The sequence below is a fragment of the Passer domesticus genome, chromosome 3 (assembly GCF_036417665.1).
Source record: "Passer domesticus isolate bPasDom1 chromosome 3, bPasDom1.hap1, whole genome shotgun sequence".
In the NCBI taxonomy this organism is placed as follows: domain Eukaryota; kingdom Metazoa; phylum Chordata; class Aves; order Passeriformes; family Passeridae; genus Passer; species Passer domesticus.
In genome coordinates, this window is record NC_087476.1 from 57,760,542 (window position 1) to 57,787,902 (window position 27,361).

The window sequence follows — 27,361 nt, forward strand, 5'->3', positions numbered from 1 at the left end:
ATAATATTATAAGCAAAAGGGACCAGAGCAAACACTTCAATATAACAAATATTTGCTTTGTGCCATTATTTTATCTGACTCATATTATTAGACTTACTGTTTTTACCACAGGTAAAACAGCAGCAGATTGAGCAATGAACCACTATTCTCTTCACAAGGAAGAACAAAGCAGCCCTTGGTAACAAACATTTGTATGAGCCAGACTGTGATGAGCTTTGTAATAAAGGCAAAACAAGCCAAAAAAGTAGGGGTTTGGAGCATCAAAAGGATGATGAGCAAGAACAAAAAGTCAGCAGTGCTGAGAGTGATAGATTGACACAAACAGTGTCTTTGGAGTATGGAACATCAATATTACAAACAGATGAAAAGCAATTATAAATGAAAACAAAATCATAATATATCTGGAAAGACAAGAAAGTTATCAGTCAGAGGGAGGGGCATTAATTAGGACATGCAAAGTAGGAAATCACTTAGAGACACAGAGCCCATTAGCAGCTCATAGCCCCAAGCTAAATTCAAATAGGAGACTCAAAAACGACACTTACACATGGTCTGACACACATGGGGTACTGCTGTGATGAAAGCAAAACTTAGTTCTGCAGTGGTTTATGAAGTATGGTAGTATCCCCCTGAATGAGGCTTACTAATGAGGAGGATGGCAATACTGATCCAGACAAGGCAATGTTCAATCAAGACTCCAGTGCCCACACCACAGAGGTGAGACCTCCTCCCAGCTGAATGGGATGCCAAGGCTTCTCCCAGATAAAACACTTTTCTTACACAAAAATACACTTCTCTTATACATCAATTAACTCAGGATGGTGGCTTCAGGCTCCTCAGGTGCCATCACCAGGCACAAGACAGACTATCTGGTTGATTGAGGTTTCCAATAGTCATGCAAAAGAGCAGCCCTGCAACAGAGAATCTCACTGGTGAGCCTGGAGCGAAGTCTCACAGCTCACCAACAAGATGCCACAAAGAGCTTTTGAAAGGCAGAGTTAGCAAGTAGGCAAAAACTGTCTGGCCTTGCAAAAATAATGGAGTGTATCATTACACACCTAGGAGATTCCCTGGCAACTCCTGAGTATTCTGTTAACAAGCCAAGGAATACAAGCATGAAATGACTCCTATGATTCTGAGAACATGTAAAAGCAAATGTACATTTCAATAAGGAAATAAAATCACCAACAGGTGTGTTCTTTGCAGTTTTAAACAATTCTGGGTTGCTGAAAATCTCCAGCTATGAGTCTTTCACTCAGCTCTTACCTTCTTCATAAAGACCTCATCATGTGAGGTAGAAACACCAGAACTAAACTCACATGAATCCCTGAAAGACAAATGCCTCAGGAAAATAACAAATGCTTCAAAAAAATATTCCATGACACATACTGGTTTATTTCAGAGTCCAGCAACTATTATTTCCAAAGTTGTTCAGAAAAAAACATGGAGAAACATAAGAGAAGTTGCTATGAAACAATGGAAAGCCATGGAGAAGACACAAGCTGCAGGGGTCCTTCCTTTGAGCAACCTGTGGGGAAGGAAAATCTGTGGAGAGCGGCATTACAAAAGAAGTCTTGGTTTTAGCCATTGTAGTATTTGACAGCATAGGAAAATGGGTATTCAGACTATCACTGGAGATAACAAATCTAAAGTTAATTTCCTAAACAGCAAGCTTGCCTGGAGAAGAACCTCTTAGGTACAGAAATGAGTCTATGCTGACATTTGTGGCCAGCACTGATGGGAAGTATCAATTGTTTAGAAAGAGAATAAATGTGCTGTCATAGAGGGTTACTAAAGGTGAAAAGGCAATTAATGCTCAGGGCCTTGAATCCCTAAGGGTCACTGCCTAAGCCTCCTGAAAAATTAGTCCATATGTTCTGTATTATTTTCTTTGGCTGCAAAACAGATTAGGACTGTACAATATACACATGGGAAGTGGATACAGCCTCATGTTGCTTACATTCACAAGAGATTCCCACATCCACTCTTTGGGAAAGAAACATAAGGAAGTGCAGGTTATGCAAGTGTTCCTCTGCCTTTGGTGTTTCCTATTTCATGTTGTCTGTTCTTTACTTATCCTGTCACCTGATACAATGCTCTTGTAAGAGAGATCTAAACATGATCACACTGAAAGAGCACAATATTTCAGAAGTGTAGTGTTTTATCTCCCCTTTGGCTTTATTGATCAACCATTAGCTTTAGACTAAATGCTGCACTGTGATTTTGATTCAGCTGCTGAAAAAACCTCATCTATGAAGCACTGAATTCATTCCTTAAGGTATGTCTAAAACTAAGGCTGAAGTTTTGGGAATGATTGTCTTTCCCCTGCCACATTCACTCTTGTATTTGTTATGGGTGTAACCATTAATGGTTCCGTTGTGGTATGGAGAAGTATTTGTGAGGAAAATTCTCTCTCCAAGAAATGCTCTCATATGCCTCCAGCCACTCAGGAGTAAAGTAGAGCTTGTGCCCACACTGTACTGCATTGCTCATTCCCAGGATATTAGCAGATCTAAACGTTTTTGCTCAACTTTGACTTTTAAACAACCAGTTCTTTCTTTCAAATGAAGCAAAATCACTGCAGAAAAGATTCTTGGCAGCAGTTTTTGCTCTGGCTTCCTGAGGAATGCACTCACTTTAAAAACTGAATGAAAAACCAATGGCACATAAAACTGCCTCATGACAATGCTGGCAGTTCTACCAGTTTCTCATCCACCCACATTTACCAAGCACTATGCATTATGTTAGAATTGTAACTTTGAAATTATAACCTCTGAGGACATGCTTTTTAATCACCAGTATCTCATTTTCTACTTTCAGAGTGTTGTGGAAGTGTTATTTGAATAGCGGGTACCAGATTTTAAATGTCTGCAGTGATTACAATATTCTGTTAGTGATAGTATCAGAAAAGTCCTTCAGCTGAGACCTCTTGGATTCTCACACTCAAAGAAAATATTTTAGCCATCTGTTCACCTGATATTTGCTACAGCAGAGAAGAAAAAGCTCATTATTTTCTAGTCAGCTTAGGTCCAGCATGGAACACCTCAGTGTTCTTTTGGCTCCAGAAAACATCCTATTGTGGTGAAAGTTTAGGTATTCCTACTTTATATCTCATAGAATATATGCCAAGTATGATACTCAATATGACTTTTAAAAGACTCTTAAGCAATATTGATCTTCTTTCATGTTAATCAGTTTTTTTCTCAGCAAATGTAAACATCAACCAGTCTATAAAGATGAAAATGTTCCTGCTCTGAACAAGAAAGTTTCAAGTTTTGTGGCTGAGTACGTCAGCACCAGACTTCCAACATGACATGCAGAGCTGTAGACCCAAATTATAGGCCACTCCAAACACAAAAGTTTAAAAAACAGCCACTCCCCTCTTTCAAAAACTCTTTTGTATTCTTTTTGGTTTCTCTAAGAACAAGTTGTTGATGATGGTATTTTCCTACTGCATTTACACAAGCCTAGAGTTATAAAAGCCAGGCAGGCAGCACTACCCATCTGGATGCTGATAATCACTTGCGCAATGACTGCCCTGTGAATAGGGCAGGCTTCTTGCATAAACTCAGATTTGTGGAATATGATTTTTCTCAAGCTCTGCTTGCAGCCCAAGCTTCAAGTGTGACCTACACAGGTACCTAGTTGCAATTGCTCAGTATCTCTGAAAACCATGTGGTCCACACACACCGATAAGGAGCTTAACTCCATATGCTTTGCTTTGAAAAACTAGTGCTTTTTTAGATGAAAATCTAAAAGCTATCATAGCATTTCAGACCAGTAATAAGATTTTATCAGATTATGATCCCTTTAGTGTCACAATCTGTGTTTTACCTAAATAGCCTGATGAGGCTCAAACGCCTCATGCTAGCCTCTTTCTGAGTGGTGTGTCACATGCCGAGAGCAGAAGAGGCTGAAATGTCACTGCTACCACATGGCCATGCCAAACAGCAGCAAGGATCTGACTGAGGCAGATGCACCTGGGCAGATGTGGCCAGCGATCCATGCCTCCTTCCCCTCTGCTCCCTGCTGACTTAAGACATTCACTCCCAGGGCAGTGTGGACAGTAGATGGTTCCCACAGCCATACCCAAACTTGGGACACCAAGCACTTCCAGTCCTAGCTCTGCACATGCAAGAAGTTGACTTCTGCCCCTTGCCACAGGCAAACCTCTTTGCTAATGGGGATGGTTCGGCATCCCTCACCAGCGCCTGTGCTATGTTGGCTGCTTACTTGCAGTCATAGGCACATTTTGATGTGTAGGATGGGCCATCAGTGATTTCACTCAGCATTTCCTGAGACAAGAAGCGGCTGAAAGCACTGATGCTAACCTGGGTGTTTTAGAAAGCCATCTCCACATGGCTAATTGTTACACTGATTGCTGATGGCTTGAAATATCAGCTCTTGGGGTTCACTATCCTGAAACCATTCATGCGCACCCACGCCCACACACACCACAAAGAGAAGAAAACTATCGCATTCAGCGTTTTAATGCTGCAGGTATGCAATGTATATAAACGTAGTGTGCGTGACGGGGCAATAATGCATTTCCTTGTAGGGGAAAAAAAAAAAAAAGTCATAAACCACCCAGCGAGCGTATGTTCCCCGGGAGCGCCCTGCCGCGGGCGCAGCCGTTCCGCCTCCGCCGAGGAGCGGCCGCCCATGCCTGGCCGGCACCGGGGCAGCCCCGCGGCACTCTCGGGTGCGCCACACTCCGCTCCAAGCTCCGACGGTGCCGCGCCAACCCGACCCCTGCCGTGCCGAGGCGAGCCGAGCCGCTCTGAGCCCCTCCCCTGTCCCCGCCCAGCCGGCCCGGGCCCACCCCCGGCGGCGGGGCCGCTGCGCCGCCGAGCCATGCGAGGCTTTAAGCGGCAGGTGCGGGGGAGCGGAGCACACGCGTAAGCGGCGGCTGCTGCGGCCCGGCGGTAGCGGCGGCGGGCGCCTTTCGGCTCGGCGGGAGCCGCGGCGGAGCGGAGCATGTCGGTGGCGACCGGGGGCAGCGAGGCGGCGGCAGCAGCGGGCGGAGGCGGCGGGAACCGCGTTTTCTTCCAGAGCCCCCGTGGCGGCGGCGGGAGCGGCGGCTCCTCCGGCAGCTCCTCCCGGGAGGACTCGGTGTCGGCAGCGGCGGCCGTGGTGCAGGTCCAGCAGCGGCGCCACCAGCAGGGGAAAGTGACGGTGAAATACGATCGCAAGGAGCTGCGGAAGCGGCTGGTGCTGGAGGAGTGGATCGTGGAGCAGCTGGGGCAGCTCTACGGCTGCGAGGTGCGGGGCCGGGATCGGGGGTCCCCGGCGCGGTCGCTGTCGCCTCAGTCCCCTCGTCCCCGGCATCCTCCTCCTGCCCCGAGTCGCATTTCGGCGGTGGGCAGAGGAGCGCTGTCACCGCCACCTCCAAATGACATTCCCGGTCCACCGCCTCCACCCTGCCGCTGCCCCGCGCCCCAGTGGTGCCTCGGCTCAGGGAATGGTGAAAGGTGCCCCATGTCCTATAGACGGGGTGTGCCCCGTGCCCTCCCGAGGTGAATAAGAGGGGGCCGCCCTTTGGGGACGGGCGGTGGCTGCCGCACGGCCGGGCACGGAGGGTCCTTTTCCTCCGGGGGGGCCCGGCGGCTGCGGCAGGTCCGGGAATGCCAGGAGGTTCGCCCGCGGCTGTGGTGGCCGGGAGCCGCTGTCCCCGCAGCCTTCCAGGGCAGGGCGGAGCGGGGCTCCAGGGCGCCTGCGGCGGGCTGGGCGGGCTCGGTCTCCGTTAGACGCGAGCTGGCCCGGCGCCGGGAGCTGGGCGGCCGGAGAGCTGAGCGGTGCGCTGGGCACAGCGGCAGCAGCGAGCGGGACCTGCGCGGGGGCTGCGCGGGGGCGGCTCTTGCAGAGGAAGGACTCCGGTGCGGGTACGGTCCCCTCTGGATCGTGGTGTTGCGTTATCCCGACATGCAGGAGCGGGGTAGATGCTGGCCAGGAAATCTTAGTGAGCAATTCGGAGATCGTTAGGACGAGAATCGAAAACAGCGGGGGCTTGTATGTACGTGATTTTTACATATCAAATGTGTTTTTCTGTTACTCTGGGCAAAGAGCGAGTGTTGCCAGAAGGAATTCTCTTTTGTAGAGGACAGATGAGCAGGAGGATGTTTCAAAATTGTTCGGGGAAATGGCAACTGTTGTCTTCCTTGTGAAGATAACGATGTTGTAAACCTTCTAATCCCCAATGGATCGTGTCTCCCTTCCACCTCAGGTATTTACTCTTACCAAACTAAACTGATGTTCACACATACTTTTCCCATCAGTCATCTAATTCGTTTTGTTAGAGACTTCTGAAGTGAGCTTTGTTGAAGCCAGACGTGAATTTTGCAGCTAGCATGTCCAGGAGCCAACATCTCACTGCTGAGCATGCTGGAGCTAGGAAGACAAGAGCTTGACAGTCCTTAAGGTGTGGATGTGAAAATATAAATAACCTGGATGGAATATCTAGCACACGCCTAATACAAATGTTTAAAGAAACTCCTTTAATCTGAAAAGTGATTTATTGGCAAATTTGTTAGAATGACACACAAAAAAATGTGTATGTGTCAAGTTAAACCTCCTCAACTGTTCACATCCGTGAGCTGTGGGAAGGAAAGATACAAATGGAAACTCCAGTTAAAAATAACAAAAATAAGCAGTTCTTAGTCTTTGTCTTGGTGTGACTTGCCTCTCCAGTCTCATGACTTGTTTGGCCCCATAGCCTGTAGGCTGTGAGGGTTTTCTGAGGCCAGAAGTGTTTGCAGTTGTTTGTGTGAACTGATGATTCTGTGCCTGTGCAAGCTGATAATGTAGTTAGTGTCTGGCCTGCTGCATCTGTCCTCTGGTTTGACTCTCACTGTTCAAAGGCACCAGGCCTGTTTGGGCTGTGTGCTTTTCACATACGAGTGAACTTCTTCTGTTCATAAGTGAGGATGTGGTATGCAGGACCAAAGCCCAATGGAATTGTTGCTTCTCTTCACAGTATTCAAATCACAGGCTTGTTGGAGGAAAATCATTCATTCTTTTCCTTATTATAGTTGTTGCTTCCAACTAAAGTAGAAGGATGTATGCTTTAGAAAGTCTCCATTAAGGTGGAGACCATATATAGCTGAATAAAAATAATTTGTTAGATGGTTTGGTTTCTGAGGTGACTTTTAGGGGGAAAAGTGGTTTAGCGTAACAGAACAAAATGTTTTTAGATATGAAGGCCAAGGGCAAAATATTTAAGTCATCTTCTGCTCTTCTTTGCTATTATGCATCAACTCTATCCAGAGTCAGCATAGATGATGGTAGTGAAAAGGTCAAGCTATTAATATGCTATCAGAATAAAGTTGAAGATGTATGATGAGTGTAGTGATTAAAGACAATAGCAATTTAATGCGAGATGCTTTGCTTGAATCTGCTTGAATTACTTCTAGGCTTAGAGATGTAGCTCTCAGGCTGAAATTTAATCACCTATGCAGACAGTTAATAACCCTGTCTGAGGGCAGGTTGGGAGGGGGTTGGGAATTGCTCACTTGAACTTCTATGGAAGATCTACAATAACTTCCTAATGCAATGACATTTAAGTTCTGTAATGATCTAAAATCTTCCAGGTTGTCAGAAATAGCCATTGAATTTTTAATCCTGGAAGAGCTAACTAATGTCAGTGTTTCATTGCTATTCTGATTCAGAGCTCTATTTCTAAGGAGCAGTGCACTTCATTTCTGGGAAGAGCAGAAATAAGTAGAGGGTGCTTGCAATGTGGTGTGCTGAAAGCTTGTAAGAAGACTTGCATGTGTCTTTGTTAGACTGCATAAATGTAGTGCCTGCTCACTGTTTTCCATTTAAATAATGTTTGCTATTATGCTGAGATTCATCACTAAGTGGATACTTGCAGAAAGATTCCCTTTATTTAAAACTAAACATGTACTCATAGTCTCTCAAGTACTTGCAAGTTAAGTCAGCTATAAGCCTGTCTTGGCATTACGACAAAGTTTAGGAGATGAGGTTGGGAAATAATGAGACAGGTTTGTTTGTGTTCTTTTTCTAGTGGGTCTTGTCTTTACTGGTACATTTTTAGTTTTAAAAATTGGATGCCAAGCAATATAATGGTGTTGGGAGTGTGCCTTAGACGGAGCTATTTGAGACTATGTTTAATGCATACCTCAGTTATATGACACAGAGTTTAGCTTTGGAAAGGTTACTTCCACATGATGCAGACTCCAGGGGTAAAAGACCCTTTACCTGAATGGTAAAGGTTATCAAGGTAGAAAGCTTTAATAGGACCAGGGAGACTTCAGCAAGATTTGTGTGGCCCCAGAACCTGCCAAGCTAACGTACTCAGGTCAGGTGCTTCAGGTGAGTATTGGTCTGGCTGTCTGCTTCTGGGACTGCTTCATTAAAAAAAAAAAAAAACAAAAAACATATATAACCTGTTTGTTCTGGTTTCTGTGAATGCTGAAACTGAGGTTATAGTTGCAGGTTCGTATATTGAAAATGCAATGCCTTAATTGCAGGACTTGAACTGGCTTCAGTGTTGACCTTTAATAGGTATCTTGGTACTAAAAATAGTTTCTCCACAGATGCTTTGTGTTTTGGGCTAAGTGCATTATTGGTTAAGAATTGCAAAATAATGCTGCACAGAACTTCTTACATCATCACTATTCATTCCCTGATGGTTTGCAACTTGGAGTTCAGCATGAAAGTGGTGACAGACCAGTTTTCCAGATGTATGATCTATGTTGTGTGCACCTGCCAAACTAGTATGACTTTGTATATGAAAAAAAGAGACCACTGAACTTGTCCCCAGAAACCATTTAATTTTGCAGGTGAATTTCTGTGCTCTGAGGTCCTGTCTATCCAGAATTATAGCATTTGCTATAAATGGCACACAGATTTTTGCACAACAATGAAGAAAGGTTTTGCTTGTGCTATGGATTTGTTGCTGAATATTTTTTAATGTAGAGATTTACATGTGCAAATCAAATGAGCCCCTAGACTTTGCACTCTAAAAAGCTGAATACAGGACTTGCATTCTGAGATATTGTTGAGCTTAGCTGAGTAATCAATTATTTTATTAGAGTATGTCTAGTGATGTATGGAAGTCAGTGCTTGGCAGGGCATATGATGTTGGTCTGTGAGTACCAGAGCGTTATGTCCAAGCCTATTATTTTTCCATTCCAGGAATGGAAATACCCTGACATTGTGTTTAAAAACTCACTGTACAATAAAATACAGTTGGAAGAGCTGCCCATAAAGGCCCTTCAGGCATTTCCTTTAAGAGTACAAATCCAAGTCAGACTGAGAATTGTTATGTGTAAGACTTTCTTCCATCTTCTGGTACAGATACTGCAATGACAAGAGTGGCATGAAGCACTGAAAAGGGTCGGGGATTTAATGTTGGCAGTGGAATATGGGAGGGAAAGGATCAATTTAACTCAGTCCTGCATAGATCAAGAGATCCCTTTGCCTGGTTGCTCAGTGACTGCAGAGCTGGAGAGCACCCTCTTTGTCTGTCTTCCTGAAGCTGCTGGGGTATGCTAACATTTCCCTCCACACACTCTGTCTTTTCCAAAACAGCCTGGTCAGCATGCTGCTAAGGCTGCCATGTGGTGATGTGAACCTGATGGTACGATCAGGTACTACTTATGCCTCAGGCTCTGGTGAGGTAATGTTTGAAATTCATTATTAATTTCTCAGAAAGGCGTTTGGTAAGAAAATCCACTGAATAAAACGCTACAGAAACCAACTTTTGCCTACAGTCTCACTCTTTGAATAGACTTCTAACTTGGACCAAGATCTCAGAAATGGTAATTGCGTGTGGATTCCTTTCTCCATGGATTAGAAGTGGAAAGAGGCTGAGAAGGATCTGAGAACTGGAGAGAGTGTCACTCCTTTAAAAAGATGCAAGTTAGTAGGAGGCATGATAAAGGATTTCTTTCTTTGGGAGATTGAGTGTTGCAGTTTAGATGCATTTGAGTAAAGAACTTGTAGGTCCACCAAGGTGCTTAGAAATTTATTTGGATTATTTATTTTGGACAGCTCTTACAGATCTCCATGTTGTACAGCAGAAATTTTGGTGTCCTCTCTTGAGGGCAAGGGATACTGTGCAACATACTTGTGTCAGCTGAAGAGTTGCTATGATCAGAGACCTGTAAAGGATGCAGGCAAGACAGGTGTAGCAAAGGCTTATTCTATCATGTAGCAGCCACAGAATGCCACAGAAAGGCATTTGAATCCCAAGAGCAGAAAATGGGAAGCCTAAGAAATGTCTTAAAACAAACCTTGTAAAATGCATGCAGTTCTTTTCGGAGGAGAGGGCATAAGGATCGGTGAGGGTAACAAGCACCTGATTGTGATAAAGCCAGAGCCTGTTGTTTCTAAACAAGGACAAGTTAGAATGGCCTTGAACTGACAGAGGACAGGCTTAGATGAGGTATTAGGAAGAAATTCTTCACTGTGATGGTGGTGAGGCACTAGAACACATTGCCTAGAGAAGTTGTGAACTTTGCATCCCTTGAAGTGTTGAAGTTGGATGTGGATGGCCTGGTGGAAGATGTCCCTGCTGATGGTAGGGGGATTGGAACTAGATGAGCATTAAGATCCCTTCCAACCCAAACCTTTCTATGATTGCAAGAAAATTATTTTTTTCTACTATTTGATCTTTGTTTAGTCTAGATGTCATTTCTGCGCTGGTCATGGTTCATTGTTTTATCTGAATCAGCAGCAATATTCTTGACTTCCAATTTAAAGCTTCACATCACAGATTATTGTTCAGCAGCTATTCCATAGCAATTTTTTGTCCTTTTCCTCTCTGTTCAAGATTCAACTGGTTGCTTTACTGAAGCAGTAGGTGTGGTTGTTTTATAACAAGGTGAATAAATAATTGATTGCTTACATCACTTCAGATTTTATAATTGTACTTCTTATTAACAGTAGCTTCCAATCTTTGTGGCTACCAAGACTCTTGTGCCATTAGGCAAATTGTTTTACATAGAGCTGGTACTTGATTATCCAGGGTAACAAAGGAGAAGAGGGGGTGGATGGGAGAATGTGCATACAATGGAAAAACTGTGAATAAAAAAAAAAGGTAGTCTGCTACAAATCATGCAGTGACTGTGGGAAGGGGAAGAGGGGGAAGTGGTCATTAATCTACCCCTTTTAATCATTCAGGTTTATAGCAAAAATTCATTATATTGCTTTTGGACTTGAGTGTAGCTTGGATGTGTCTGTACTTGTAGCACAATTAAACTATGACATGGATGATCCATCCCCAGACAGCTGAGAGCAGGTTATATTGTGCTTTGTTGAAGGTGCTGGGCTGACTTGAGCACTGTTGGTTCCTTGTAACCCTGTGTTGTGACAGTCTCTCCTTATTCTCCTTTCTTCACATTGGCTGATCTAACCTGTGCTGTCAAAGCAAATGCCTGAAACAAAAATAACCCTGTTTAAATGAGGAAAATACCTATTTCATGGAATGTTTGACTCCTCTTATAAGGCATAGGGAATATTTCTAAATAGGTCTTGAATGTAAATAAAAAGATGTGAAATTAATTCTTACTTCAGCTAGAACAAGTAGTGTGATAGTTACTCTCATGACCACCCTAAACTCATTCTCTTTGGATTCATACCTTGCAAAGTCTGGCTGAGCTCCTGGTTGCATTCCCATAGTTCTCCCTTTAGAACAGGTTATTGGCCACTTAAAAAACACTGTAATGGGACTTCAAACCCTTCAAACTAAAAAAAACCTATATGGTTTTTGAAGAGCATATTGCTGTACATAGTATGTATATACTTTACATAATATTCTGACAGTGCAGGAGATACCAGTGGGGGGAAAAAAGCTATCCCATCTCTAACCTGATTCAGTCTGAATTATGGTTCCCTTGTCTCTTGTCACTACAGGTGATAAAGCAGCAGCAACTATATCAATACATTCTTCCAGTCTTGTGTCTTGCCTACAGTATTCACAAGCCAAGATCTCATTTTTCCCTGCCTCACATCTAACTCCAGAAACTTCTGTTTGACAGCACAAATTGAGTAGGTTAGATGTGGCCATCCATCTTTGTCACCGCAACTTTTGGCTGCCTGTTGTAAAACATTAGCAGCTTCTTTTGCTGTTCTGCCACGTGGCACATGGAATTATGGAAGTCAAGATTTCTAGAACTTATTAATGCTGGAGAAGGGGTATAAAATCTTAATTGTATGCAGTCCCTACAGCAGCAGTACAACTTTATTTCAAAGGATAGAATAAATTTAGCCTGTTAAAGATCTTCTTGGAACCAGGAATTGTTTGGGCAGAGGTACACACTGAAACAAATCAAATCTTCTTTGAAGTGATAAGTATTTAATTCTGAGGATCACATTTCATTTGCAGAACTGTTACCTCCCCTCCCCACCACTCCCTCCCACCCTGGAAGCATGATATCTATTCTAGGAACCAGTTCAGCATGGCATCTTAAATTATTTTCAGGGAACACACAGATTGCAGCCCCAGAAGGCATCTTGTATATTTTCAATCCATGTGATTATTTATCAGTAGCATAGATCTAGTGGATCTAAATATAGAGAAAAATCATAACATGTTACTATAGGTCTTTAATTATTGGAATACTTGTAGATCATTAATTCAATGCAATACTGTTCAGCCTGTAAAGCAAAGGTAGTGTAGAAGATAGCATTAATTAAGATATAATGGTCAATGGCTAGTGGTGCTAGTCTAAAAGTGACACTTCTAGTGGTGACTCAGAAGAGTTCACCATTCCAAATATGCTGCCAACAAGAGCATCACACACACTTCAGTCCTCTCTGTTTGACTTCATAAAGTGCAAATGATGGCACAATCAATGCCTAATGAAAATCCTCTTACCAGACTGTCTTAATAGGATTACTTTCCAGAACACAGAACTGGGAAGGATCTCCTAGGTCATGTGGTCTGCCTTCTTATTTGCAGATAAGCTCTTTGCATTTGATATAATTTTTTAACAGAGTAACTTGGTTATGTGATGTTTCTTTCCACATTATTTTATGTATTTAAATATTACTTTTAAACCCTTTGGGCACTAGAATATTTCCCATCCCTTCCAGAAAATATAGGAAGACGTAAACAAAAGACCAATATTTGCTTGGAGTGCGCTTGCTTGGACTTTCACTCTGGGGTGAAGTTTAAACAGATTGTAATTGTGCTTTACTGCCACTTCTTACTCTGGGCATCATCAGACTCACATGATGACCACAGCTAAGGGCAGAAGCCTTAAGACAGTGATTCTTCTGTCGGTCACTTACTACCTAATAACAAAATCTGTTTTTTAAGTATGTATGCAGAATCTGGGAGAAGTATGCTAACTAATATTTCATGGAATTCATTTAGCACTCCTTAGAAAATATGTTAGTGGCTTAAGAACCTAACTTCTTTTAGCACTTGAGTGATAACTTTTTCTGAAGTAGCATGATACAAGTGATTAGTTCTACTTTAGGCGACTGGTATATAACATTTTTGACACACTTCAAACACAAAGAATGCCCTGAGCCTTTACAGTTGGTTGCTTTAAATTTTAAAAGACAGTACCTGAAGCACATAGTGTATTTTTTTTTTGTCAGAAAAGAATTCCAGATGTTCTGGAATAAACTGTTGCCTTTTTGTTTTTGTTATGCTGGTAGCAATCATGCCATTTTAGGTTTATAGTCAGATTTTGTACTCCTGTTTTAGGTGTGTTGAGGTAAAACTGCATAGTCTTCTTTCTTAAAACATTAACAAAGATCCCTAGAATTTGAATTATGTTGATATTGAAAACTGAATCCTTTCTGAGTGCAGAAACTGGTGAGGGGAAGGAGTGCTGGTGGTAACTAGCTCACTGGCAACCAGAAATATTCCAGCTCTTACTTCAGCTGTTGCTGCAGTACTGCCTAGTCTGCTTAGCTAAAGATTTAATCAGCTTGCTTATAGCTAGCCAACTACTTTTTGTTTATTAAACCCAAACTCTCAGGCAGAAGATTTGGCTTAGTGTCGTGAAGTAATTGTCATAACCAGAGAATTTATTTATATGACAAAGCAAAGTATCAATCTTTCACTGTATAATCCGGACACTCTTGTCTCGGGTTAGGGGCAACAGAGGCTTCCAGGACTAGTTCTGTAAAAATCAACACCTATAGAACATCTCTGCCCTTTTTTTTTTCCCAGTAGGTCTCTGAACACTTTTTCATCTTCATTTTTTTTAGGTTCTTATCAGATTTCACCTTAAAATATGTAATTGCTACATTTAATATTAGATTTGTTAGCTCTTACTCTTGGTTAGTAATTTGCAGTACATTTAACGTAGCAAGTGGAAGGAGGCAGGACCATGTGCCAGAATACTTTCCTGGGAATCTGATAGTGAGAAGAAGCATTGGAATCAAATAGGGGTCCTATACAGCCTTTAGCTCCCTTCTCTTTTTGTCATCCTTGGTGGGATAGTCACAGCAGGTTATGCCACCTCCTGGATCTGGAGTTGTTTGTGAATTCATTTTAAAGATCCCTCAGGCACTTTTCCATGTTTTGCAGTTCAGGGACTTGCCTGTGTAGCCAAGTGGCGTCTCTGGCCCCCAGGGAAGAGGAGTGTCTGCTTTAAAGCATGTTAGAACTCCTGCTGATATTTCTTGACACCAGTGGACCAGAGCCAAAAAGCATTGACTGCCAGTCCCTGGCCTGCCTGCTGCTCCAAATGAGTATCTGGGGGGAGGGAGAGTCATCACAGTGTAGAACACACTGATATGCCCAGGCACCACTTGGAGGAATGACTTGTTACAAACCATGAGAAACTGTGTATCTCTTACATACTATATTTCTTCAAAAAGATTACATTGCTTCTAGATTCTGCAGGATGTGAGTGCACTTGTTTTGATACCACTGAATAAAACATCCCCCCCCCCCAAGAAAACAGACTTCTTGTCTCTCGTGTTAAATCTTAAAGAGCCTAATACGTCTGGCTGAAGAAATTATAATGATTGAAAACTGTCATCTGTTCCAATCAGTAGCACTTTAATTGGCTGGTAAGACAAAAATGTGGTGAGAAGACTTTGAGTGTGTCAGATGCTTGATGTACCCGTGCTGTATGACTTTTATTGCAGTAGTCAATTTACACGCAGCTTCCCAGTGTAAAGAAAATCAATACTGGGGACTAACAGATTGTTTTTACAGGGCTGCTGAAACTGAGATGAGGATAGCCATTTACAGGCCTCATTATATCACGTGCTCTTTCCTTGTGTTCTTTCAAACAATCTGATGGAGTAATTAATCCTTGAAGTGCCCCAAGAGGCAAACCTACTTAATTGCACTGCTGTTTAGCCTAAATTCCCGGACTGCATGGGACCTGGTGTTGGTCCTGTTTGATCAAAATTTTTGCATGGAGTATATATTCCTTAGTTTTTTTTCATCTTCTCTCTTAGAAAAAAAGCAATCAATCTGTCAAATTTGACCTAGTGCAGCATGGCCCTAGTCATTATTTCATTCTTGCTGTAGGCAAAATTATGTACAAGTTGCAGGGAAGCAGTCAGCTGTGCCTGTTGTTGCTTGGAGATGGAGAGTGACCTGTTCTTGTGAATCGCAGAAGGGAGGTATGTCCTGTGACTACTATGTAGGAAGTCATTCCCCTTGCATAGTCATCAAGGTAGCAACATTTAAGCCTGGTGGCTTAAGCTCTGTGCCTTTCAGGAGTGGCTAGGTAATGGTGATTTGGTGTACCACATGTATTTGCTAAACTATTTGCCAAACTATTTCTGCCTGATGTGAAAGTGGATGATGACAAAAAACCATGATGTGTCCTTCCTATCTACTTTGGAGTGTTTTGTTTAACATAAGTGACATCCAGGCATAGACTTAGCATGTCCTATTTTTGTATTTATAACACAAAGCATTTGTTCTGGAGACAGCACTTGATTTTCAACAAATGTCTTGTTGAGATTAAATCTGTGTTATGGGTATGGTTAGGAGGTGTTGAATGCTTCTCTTCCAATGCTCAGTATAGTTAGTCTGTGATCAATGCCTCTTCTTCATTTAGCAATTTCACACTCTGGCGATTCCTTCAGACTTCTGTAGAGATGCACAAATTAGACAACAATTCCTTAACCAGTGTGTTCTGGATATATTTGGATAAGTTGAAGTTGTTTTGACAGTTCAGTTATGAAAACAGCAAAATAGCGGCGTTAGTACTGAAGAAGATTAAATTAAGTCTGTGACTGGGTATCAGTTTCTTCTCTATGTTTACTAGTGACACTGAAGCTGCAGAGTGCAAGGTTCTTTGAATAATGAGCAGAGATTTAATTTTTAAAAAAAAAATTAACAATCAGAATTAGACAAATGGAATACCTGGTATGATCTACTATGACTGGAAGTTCCTTCTTGGAAGAAGGTATTTTGGTATCATAAAATCTTTTCCCTGTAATCACATCATCTCGCCAGTAAATTCTTTTCTCTCTTGTGCTAAAGGTGATAGAGCTGCAGCAATTGTAGCAAGGGATTGACTTTAATTATTGAAGTTATGGGCACAATGAGGTGGAGGGTTCTCAGAAATTCAGAATCTTGTGGCATTTGCCCTTGTATTTCGTGTGATGCTTGTTTTTCATTGTTTAGTAGCAACGGCATAAATGCCAGAGAACTGCTCTGCCTTGTGTCTTGCCCACACCCCCACCTGCTGGCTATAACCCCGTGTTCACTGTCCATGGCTCTAGGGTAATTTATCCTCTTCGGATGCATACCACAAGGACACATCTCCTGCCTTGAGAACTGCTCTGAAATGTAAGTGCTTGAGAAGTTGGAGTTGTTGGTAACTTTTTAAAAAACCCTTGTCCTAGCAAGCCATAGCTGTCCTAGCTGTCATAAACACCATGCCTTTTACTAGTCGAGAGCAAATACACCTCTCCCCTGTAGAGCTTGCTGCTGTGTCTCTGCAATAGGCAGTAGGATATCCACTGCCTCTGAATGGGGAGTGCTGGGTTATCAGGGCCAGGTGGGAAGAGATCGGAGAAGAAAGTGGAAAGTTGTTCCTGGGGAGGTAGAACTAAGGCAGAGATAGCAGTAAGCATGTATAACGTGTATAATAGGCTGCCTACCTCATTTCCATTTTTTCCAGGTTATTTCTTCCACTAGCATGTACTTCAGATCCAGGTGTGTGGGTATATGTCTCTTTGGCCAAATTCTGCTGGCTTGCTTGTGCAAATTTGATAAATATAAGTAATTTTTCTTCTTGCTTGCTTTCTTCCTGTGCCCTCAAGTCCCTGATCATTGTCCCCTCTGTTTTTCTCTAGTAAAGACTCACAGAAGTATTCACAGTAGTGCAAGAGAGAACTTCAGAAGTCAGAGGTTCTAGGGTCAAATGAGATTGACAGTAGTTTTCTACAAGTTTGCTTCTCTTCCTCTAGATGTTGCTCTTTGGACAAATAGGAGCTGGAATTTTGTATTTTAGGAAAACTTGTTTGAATAAGGTTTAAAGCAGTGCCAGTATTGGTGAGTCCATTGGGGGTGGATTAGAGGGAGAAGTAATATGGTTGCTATCAACAACTGCTGGTATTTTCTACAGCTAGTAAGAATGTCTGTACATTTAATTCTGAAGACATATGAAGTACTGAAATGCTTCTAAAGCATTTGTCCAGTGTTTTTTGTAACTTGTACATCAGATCTGGGCACGTGTCTTGTACAGTCACCCTATCACTCCAAGTCTATTGCCAATAGATGAAATGTTCTTTGTCGATGGCTCTTTCTCAGACAGTTCTGGGATGATAGGTGTTCAATAAGATAAGTTGTTCATGGCCATAAGGACTTTCTTATGGATCAGGAACCAGGTCTAAAGGTCTGAGGTGCTGGCTGCAGCAAAAATGGAATAATAGGTTTGAATTGATGTTCTGCACTCTGTACCTCTTAAAGGCATGTTATGAGGCAAATTTTTAATAGGGGAGATTTTCCACTCATGAAACTCAGCTAAACACTTACTTAATTTTAGTACTCCACTTCTGATACAGATGGTTAGTGTTAGAAAATTGCAGCCTTCCACCATTATTGTTGAAGTGACCTATTCATCCTGTCACATTATGGCATCTGCTTTTATTACAGAATACCACTATTTTCTCATTCTTTTGACTTTAAAATTTTTTTTTTTTTTTTTACAAAAAGGCGAAACCTGAAAAATATATGCAATTATTTCCACAGCACTGAACAGGAGAATTAGGGATGTATTTTGGAAGCATTGTAACAGACTGGCTGGCTATGCCTTGAAAAAGCATATTTCTTCCCTTTTAATTTTCACAGCTGCAGTGTTAAGCATAAAAGCAGTGAAGTTAGGGTATGTCTGACTCTGTCCTCCCACACTGGCTTGTTTTTCATGTCATATGTTTGTTACTTTTAGGAGTCATCCATGTTTATGTGAGTTTTGATTTGGCTTTGATTTTCAAATGGTCAGTTAGCAAATCAACATTAAGAAAGTTGCATGAAAGCCTAGCCTGGGAGTTTCTTGCCTTGGAAGACAAAATACGTTGACATATATAGAGAAGGCAAAGGAAGGGAAGCCATCTGTGCGTTAGCAAAGACTGACTTGCAGGGTAGCTGTGTACAGAGCAGTTGGCTTTCAGCTCTGCTGCTCTAGGTGAGGAATCTTTGCTTGCTGTAGTCTGAGAAGGGGAAGAATAATAGCAAGTGGAGGTTGTGTGTTACTGGAGAGGAACTAATATATGCAAAGATATTCTCGTTTGACATTACTCTGACATTGTGTTGGAGATATTGCAGGAAATGAGACATGGAGTGGAAGCTGGAAGAAAAGGAGTGTGACTTCTTGTCTCCTCTCTTCTACTACACAAATTCTCCCCTCTCAAATCTTGTAATGCTTAGTGTAGAGCAGCAGTGATGCTGGAGCTGACTTCTGAAAAAAATGCAGCTGCAGAGCAGTGGTATTGCTAGTGAGGTTGTCTGGCACTGAGGGAAGAAAAACCTGAACACCCTTGGGAAAGGAGGATGGTTGTGGAATCATAGAATTGGTTAGGCTGGAAAAGACCTTTAAGACCATTAAGATCATTAAGTCCTAACATTAACCTAGCACTGCTAAGTCTGCCACTAAACTATGTCCCTATGTGCCCCATCTACATGTCCTCTAAATACTCAACCAATTCCTTGGGCAGCCTGTTTCAATGAAAGACAACCCTTTCCATGAAGAATTTTTTCCTAATATCCAATGTAAACCTTCCCTGGCACAACTTGAGGCTGTTTGCTCTTGCCCAGTCAGTTGTTACTTGGAAAAAGAACCAACACTTCCTTTCATATACTTGTAGGGAGCAATAGGGTCTCACTGAGCCTCATTTTCTCCAGGCTAAGCAACCCCAGGTCCCTCAGCTGCTCCTTGTAAGACTTGTGCTCCAGACCTTTCACCAGTTCTATTGACCTTCTCTGGACATGCTGCAGCACCTCTCTGTCTTGTAGTGAGGGGCCCAAAACTGAATGTAGGATTTGAAGTGTGACATGAAGAGCTCGCTACAGGGTGTTGATCACTTCCCTTATCCTGCTGGCCACTCTGTTTCTGCCACAGGCCAGGATGCCATTGGCCTTCTTGGCCATGTGAGCACATGCTGGCTTGGGTTCAGCTGCTGTTGACCAGCACCCCAGGTCCTCTTTTAATCAGCAGCTTTCCAGCCACTCTTCCACAAGCTTGTAGTGCCTCCGCAAGCTTGTAGTACTGCATGAGTCTGTTGTGACCCAAGTGTAGAACCCAGTACTTGGCTTTGTTGAGCCTAAGCTCAACAATGCTGCCTGCCCAGATCCCTCTGCAGACCCTCCAGCAGATCAACGTTCCTTCCCAGCTTAATGTCATCTGCAAACTGACGAAAGGTGCACTCAATCCCCTCATCCAGATCATCAATAAAGATATTGAATAGGGCTGATCGCAGTACTGAGCCCTGAGGGACACTACCTGTGACTGGCCAATGGTCAACAGCAGTGGTGCCCTGCTGCTGGGCAGGAGGTGTTCCTTGCATGAGCTCAGCGGGGATGCCTCTGCCAAAAATGACTGCAAAAATGGTGTTTGGTGGAAGATCTGCTCTTCAGTGTTGGTTTATGCAGTGGTCTGGCAGTGCTGCATGGGGCTCACTGCAGCGTGCAGCCCTGGGCCTTGCTGCAGGTCATCCAGCTGCCACACCTGTTCCATGGGCATTGCCTGGGGCAGGGAATGGCAGCCAGGGCCTGTCCCACCCCCAGCCAGGAGCAGGCAGCCAAGGGCACTGGGGCAGCCCCAGCCATGGGCATCTCCCTGTGGCTGAGCCAGGGGCAGGCTGGGATGTGGGTCTGGCTCAGCAGGGCCGGTGGCTGTGCAGGGCTGTGGCAGCTGGGATGTGGCTGGGGCAGGGGCTCATGGCCCCGGGAACTGACATGGGGGGCCATGGGGACAGCCCTGCAGCCCAGGCTCTCAGTTTGGCTTCCTGGTCTGGCTTGCCTGAGGGCAGAGCTTGTTTTAGGATACATTTTTGTAGGAGCCTTTGAGCCTGGTGTTTCTTAAGGCTGTTGGGGGCAAATAGAGGAAATTTGTCCTTGAAGGACACTCCAGGCCTGGATTGCAGACTGTAACACAGAGCTGTGGATTATGTTAACATGTGTGTCTGTCATGACTGAGTGTTTGAAGAGGTCAGTGCACACCCAGCTTTGTTACCATAACCAAAATGGCCATATGGACCCTGGTGGGAAGGTGTGTGTTGCACCATTAATTTAGTTTTTATGTAAAGACTTGTTTTTTGAAGTGCCTTTGTTCAGCCATGAAACCCATTTAAATGTCAACTTCTGAAACCGCGTTTCTTATTTTAATTTTGTCACATCACAACAGTTTGATATGCTGAAAGATTTTGCTTGCTACAGAGTCTTTGTTGCTGAGGCTGAAATAGCTGTAAAAGGCAGAGCAGGAGACAGGAAGGGAGAAGAAGGGCGGGCTAAGCCCAGAGTCCATCAATGCTGCTTGGAGGCCCTGCATTCCTGTTGGGAACTGGGGGCTGGCTGGAGGTGTTAGAAGGAGGAAGGAAGGTAAGGGCATGGGCATGAGTGCTGTATCTGATCCACTGAAGCTGGCCATGCACTCTCCTCCCATCACTGTTGTGCAGGTGCACTGGTAGGTAACACAGGATTAAAGGAAGTATGGGAGCTGATTACTTTTGTGTTTGTATCTTCATAACATTTGGAGTACTACCTGACCTGCGAAGATTTCTGCAAAGATTCCTGTAGGTAAGAAAAAAAGGATTAAATTTGCTGGATAATAGTTTCTTTGCAGCACTGTAAGCTGGTCTTGACTGCTGCTGTGTTAATGGTGCCTTAAAGAAAACTATCAGCAGGCTAATAGCAGCTTTGAAAACAAAAACTTAGCCTGCTTCACGCTATTCGTATCCAAAGAGATGTACATTTCCAATCCTAATGATCCATTTAACTGCCAAGATTAAACACAAGAAAAAAATTATATACAATTAAAAAGGAAGAAGCATGTTCATGTAACATTGAGGCTGTGTGATTGAGGACAGTCAAGCAACTGGAAGACAGATCTTTAAAACTGACATTAGTTTTCATTTGGCTCTTAGAGAATTTTATTCTTCCTGTTTCCCAGATAAATATTTACATTTCTTTAATTCTGAAGCACAGTCTGAAGTGCTCAAAGGTTAATGAACAAAGCTTCAGCACCAAGGGCTAGCTAAGTATTTCCTTCATGTCAGAGTGGAAACAATCACTTTAAGACACACATACTTGATGGTAAGATACTGCTGGAAGGTTGTTGGAATGATTCATCTGTTTAAGCTGTGTTTAATTGTAGGCTCGCCTCCATTTACTTTTGTAATTCCTGTTTCCTTAGAGTGGAGGTCCTCACTCTCTTCAGAAACAAAGTTCCTTGTGAATTACAAACTTCTGCAGAATAGCAAGCTTGTAGTGTACAAATGATTTTGGTGTTCAGCTGGCATGTTTCTTTTGTGTGCAAGACAGCCTTGCCTGTAAACCAGTCAGAGGCAGAGCAGGTGCACTGACCTGGGCTCCTGGATCCAGTGCCCTCGTGAGCAGCATGGATCACTGTGTACTTGGCCACTTCAGTCCCAGGTGCCTGTTGCTAGGACTGCTGGTGTCTTATTCCCATGGGGTTTTTTTCTGCATTAAACTGAGCTGCTTTTTATTTCCCAGGGAATTGTGGGAACTTGTCTGTTCTTGAGGCATGTTTTGAAGGGGAAGGGAAGAAGATATTGTGGGAAAACATCAAATAACTGTATTTGCTTTAGGGCTGAAATCAAAGGGGTATAATCATCAAAAGGTGGAAGAGAGTTAGCCCACAAGAAAGCAGCAGTGAGGGTTTTGCCTGTAGCTCCAAATAGGCCAGGGTGGCTGGGAGTGGAGCACTGAATGCAAGGTGGACTGACTACTTGTGTGAGTGGGAGCTGGTTTGGAGCAGTGCATGAGTAAAGGCCAAAGCTGACTAGCAATAAAACCAAGTGTTACAAGAAGGCCAGAATAGTTTCCTGTGAATAAAAAAAGTTAAATGAGACAGGTACTGTTGCCTTGGCTGCTGGGGCAATGTGAAGATGCTTTGATGTAAAACTTTGGCCCAGTGCTCTTCTCACCTAAGCCAGATTGAATGTGTAGATAACATAAGCCACCAAGCTGCTCTTACTGAGAGACTGGTAATTTTTAACTGCAGCTTGTTTCTCTGTACATTTGGAATCTTGTAGATTGGAAACTCTACCAGCTATTATTTCTCCTTTGGCTCTGTCTGAAATGTTTCAGGGCTTCATATGATGATTCCCTATTTGAGTCCATACATGTATTTTCAGTTATAAAAAGTAGTTGTTTTTTCTGTGTACTTTCTGTTTGTTAAAAACAACAGCATGAGGGAACTTAAAAATTAACCTGCATTCCTTAGTGTATTTTCATAAGTAGTTACCCAGATCTACAGCAGAAACCACAGTAGGAAATGAGTTCTGGTCTGTGTAGAAACAAGGTGAAAGTGATGTCCTAATTTTTCTAATTAACTACATAATTGTTTAATCCCTTTGGAAAATGGTGGTGTAAATTTGTGTACTTTGGTTTTGAATATTTTTGTTTTACAAAGTATCTTATGCCTTGGCTTGTCTTATTCAGTGGTATATGCCAAAGGCATTATATGAAGCATCTTCAGCATTTTTAAATATAGAAGTACTCTTGGCACAGCTATCTCCTTCTTGCAGCTGAAGGTAATGGGGATTTTAAACAAAGAGATATTGGGTATGTTTGATTCAGTGATTGATGATGGATTCTGCTACCTTCTTTTAATTCTGCATTCTACAGGCCAGCTAGAAAGCTTGTGTTTGCCTCTTTTCTGGTCACACAATCCTACCTGGTTGCCTGTATTTTGCTGTGCTGAAATGACAAGGCAAGGACTGCTACACCCACTCCATATTCAGTGGATTTTATCCTGTGAACTCTTGTTATGGAAGGCAGCACTGTTTATTATGAATGTAGGATTTATTAATGTCCTGACTTCTGTGCTTGGCAGCATGTGTGCAGAACGGAACCATTTGTGCTTTATCTACGGTACCTGTCTGTGGGAGGAACATGGGTACAGTGTCTTTTACACATATCTTCTACAAGCTGTGAAGATGCATTTGAGGGGGTTGCTCCATCTTCTGTCTTCCAAACCATCTGGGTTTGGAAGACTCTGAGAAGGATTAAAAGTAGATATTTGGCAGCTTTGGGCAGTAATGAGAAAGTGGGGTCCTCAAACAGTGTCCAAATGTAGCTTCTTTAGGAACATCTCAACATTTTTTTTTTCCTTTATCTTCAGAAAACAGGTCTCACTCCTCCAATCCTGTATGTTGTCTTTGAACCTCCAGATAGGGATCTCATAAATGGCCCAAGCTTTCTAAGCCCTCTACCAGAGGAGTCAGACATTTCTTAAGCTGTTGCTTTGATAGTGAAGTTCAGAAAACAGGGGCATGCAGGGTGGAAAGGGTTTGCTGCACTGGAGGAATTTCTCATGGTTAGATGTGCTTGTTCTGGAGACGTTCTGAAAGTGGTGAGGTGAACTTTAAACTCTGCTTGCATCGGCCATTTGAGAGATTAAGAGGACTGGCACCAAGTGAAGGTCAGTGGGAAGGAGCTGATGATACCACTTTGTGCTGACTGGTAGGTCCCTGTGCCAGCCACTGCCTTCTCTGAGCTAAGTTTCAAATGCTTTGATTTGGTTTGCTGAAGCAAAGCTTGCCTGTGGAGGCTGCATATGTGTGCAGCCCAGCTCTGCTTAGTTGGAGCAAAAAGTCTATCCAGGAGCTTGGATTCAGGCCAATTGCTGCATGAGAAAATTCTCATTTTCCTCCTGTATTTTCGCATGCTCACTCAGCCTGACCAGCTCTTGGAAAAGAACTGGTGTTTCTTTAGAATTTGAGGGTGTCAGTCGGCTCATCTAAACTTTATAATTTGAAACTGGGTGTTCTATTATTAGCTGTAGCCTGAAGTGATTTTCAGAATCCACCTGTCATTTTGATTATGCTTACTCTTTATTTGTTTTGTTTCCTTGTTCACTGATATGAGAAAATATTAAAGAAATGTGCATCCCTTGCAGCTTGTGGCTAATGTGGTATGCTAGCATGTTTTAGAATGCCTGAAAAGAGTTTTAAAGGAATCTGGTAATGTAGGTTGGACAGAGTAATTACGTTCAACTATGACTATGCATGGGAGTTGTCTACAGCTCAAGGTTTTGATTTGAGAGGAGGGAAAAGAGAATTTGGAGCTACCTGAACACTGATTTACCATTACCAGTGTTAAACAGGTCCTCTTCCATTGCAGAAGGTGTTCTGAACTGATGCTACAAGGTATTTAAAAGCTGAGCAGGAGTGCTTTTTTCTTTTTTCTTTTTTTTTTTTTTATGGGCATAAGCACTTTTTCCAAGCTCAGGACAGCTTGCTGAACTCTTTCAAATATAAATCCTGAAATCTGCTTCTCTGGCCTATATGAATTTGGATTGTAACTAGATCAGGATTGGCTGCATTTTAAAGGCATTGAGTTTATTTTTTCCAATATTAAGCTAAAATGACACGCTAGAAATGTTTGGCATAAAACTGTGTGTGTATGTGTCTTCTGCCATGCTCTTATCACCCTAGCTTGAAATTGGCTGGAGAGATATTGGTATTGTAACACAATGATACCTGTAGGATTAAGCTGCTTATTTTCACAAAATTTACACAACCTTTGAGTATCTCCACTAAAGCAAAGAAATTCATGCTCTTTTAGTTGGCAGTGAATCCACACAGGTAAGTTGTTATAGCTTCTGTTGTATTCTTGAAAAGGAAAAGGCTTTATTTGGGCACCTGAGAATCAAGATATGAATTACAGGAAACCCACATTTCCTTAGCACTGGTGCTTCTCAATCCATGTCATTTTTTCTGCTCCATGTAAGAACAGACAGAACGAACTCAAACTCAGATGTGATACACAGCCTTCTTTTTAGTAGTTCCTTTTTGGATACTAAAACACTAATCATGGCAGATTTATCTTTGTTTTTTGTTTTGTTTTCTTTATGGAAGACTATTCACTCTAAAGTGTATGTTTTATTAAAGAAAATTACCTGCTAGCAACAAGTCCCACACTGATGTGAACCATTGTCAAGCTACCAGTCATCCCCTGGATCTCCTTTGTTGATGTGCCATTTCATTGCTCTTTGGTGTGCCACTGTGTAAAATAGCAAACCACAAACAAATAACAGAACAAAATGATCCACCTGAAAATACACCACCTCACTTCCAAGCCCCAGTGATCCTGGATGGTACCCTGGGAGTACCAGCTTTCGTTTACAAGAAATCTTGTGGAATTCAACTCTTTTGGGATGCATTGCATGTAGTTTGCACTGAAAACTCCGTTGACAACTGAAATCTTTTAAAATGGAAAACAACAGAAACATGAGACAGTAGCAGCATGGAGCTTCCTCTCTTATCTTTTTTTTCCCAGGGAGGGAAAGGGAGTGCCTGACTTTGATCTTATTACCTTCCTTCCACCTGATTCTCCGTGCGTGTTCATGCAGTTTCATGTCTGGAGACTTGATTATCCTTTCTGGTGTTCCTGAAATATCTCTCATTTGAGAAAATCTGTAGGTGGAGATAGAAAACCCTGTGAGAATCTGGAGGAACAAAGATTATAGTTTTCCTTATTAACATGTTTGTGTCCAGGCTGATCTCTACAAGGGCTTCAAACCTTAAGACTTTGTATATTTGTAAAAAAAGTAGCCAGCTAAAAATAACTTTATTGTTTGTTTAGCAGAGTATTATACTTTGAATTCAAAGTTCCTTTGAACTGGCTATTCTGTATCAGACATAGGCTATCACACAACTGGTACTTTAAAAAATGCACAGGAGTGCTTCTGGATTCCTTTTGATGGCAGCAGTTCTGTAACCATGACTGTAAGGTCAGGCTCAATGTTTGTGGAAGGCGTGCGATGCTTATGCCTATCATGTTGTCCCTAGAATGGAAATAGGCTGCTGCAGGTATTTGGTTTACATGCAGGTGTTTTGTAGGCATGGACCAAATTAAGAAGGAGTTCTACTGAAGAACTGTATTTTGGATTCCTTGGAATTAGTTCCTCAGCTATGCCCCGTAGGATAATGATGTTATGTTTCTTACATGTTTCACTGGTGCTTGAAACTCTGGGTTTCAGAGTGTATGCTAAGTACAGTGTCAGTGAGAGCACTGCTGTCCTTTACACCTACCATTTTATCTTAAGTTGCAGTGTTTAACTGCTTGAAGTTTTCTTCTCCTGCATTTCCAATCCTATCTTTTATTTCAAAGGTGGAGTAATCTGAAAATAATGCAAAATAGTCAGCTCTTTGTCTGAGATGTACTAGTGATAAAAAGCTGAACTATGTTTAAGAACTGGAGCAGAAAGGATGCTCAGATTGTAGTAGTTCCTTCTCTTGTCATCTGGAAGTAATTAAATAAATAATTTTCTACAGAAAGGACTACTACACTATATGGAGTAAATTAATTAAATCTGTCAGATTTGAATGTTTGACTTGAGAAAAGTTTGGGTTGTGGTTTGTTTGTTTGGGGGTTTTTTGTGTTGTTTGTTTTGTTTGCTTGTTTTAGTTGTTTTGTTTTGGGGTTTTTTGTGGGTTTTTTGGTCACTGAAATTACCATTTTTTCTGTGTTCAAGGTAACCAGCTGGTAGTGCCCATCTTCAGAACTTCTGATGTGGTAGTAAAATAATTAGTCTTACTTTTTCCATCTGTTACACTGCATTTTAAGTTACATTAGTTGTGATTTATAATATGTGTCTTTTGGTCAAGCATTATGAGCAACACAATCAGACAGCCTTTAAGACAGTCTGTCCTTAGTCCCGTGTCCTCACCCAACCTTTGTCATGGTTCACTGGTTATCAAGGTCTGAGGGAAAGCA

The 27,361-nt window shown here is 42.4% G+C and overlaps 1 protein-coding gene across 1 annotated transcript in view; it reads left to right on the forward strand.

The window, feature by feature from the left end:
- Positions 1-4,615: 4,615 nt before the first annotated feature.
- The window catches only part of PPP1R14C (protein phosphatase 1 regulatory inhibitor subunit 14C), a 51,246-nt gene continuing 28,500 nt past the window's right edge, over positions 4,616-27,361 (forward strand). The window contains exon 1 of the mRNA XM_064413305.1: positions 4,616-5,262. Coding sequence (XP_064269375.1) covers positions 4,978-5,262 — 285 coding nt within the window. The 5' untranslated portion in view covers positions 4,616-4,977. The remainder of the gene's footprint in view (positions 5,263-27,361) is intronic.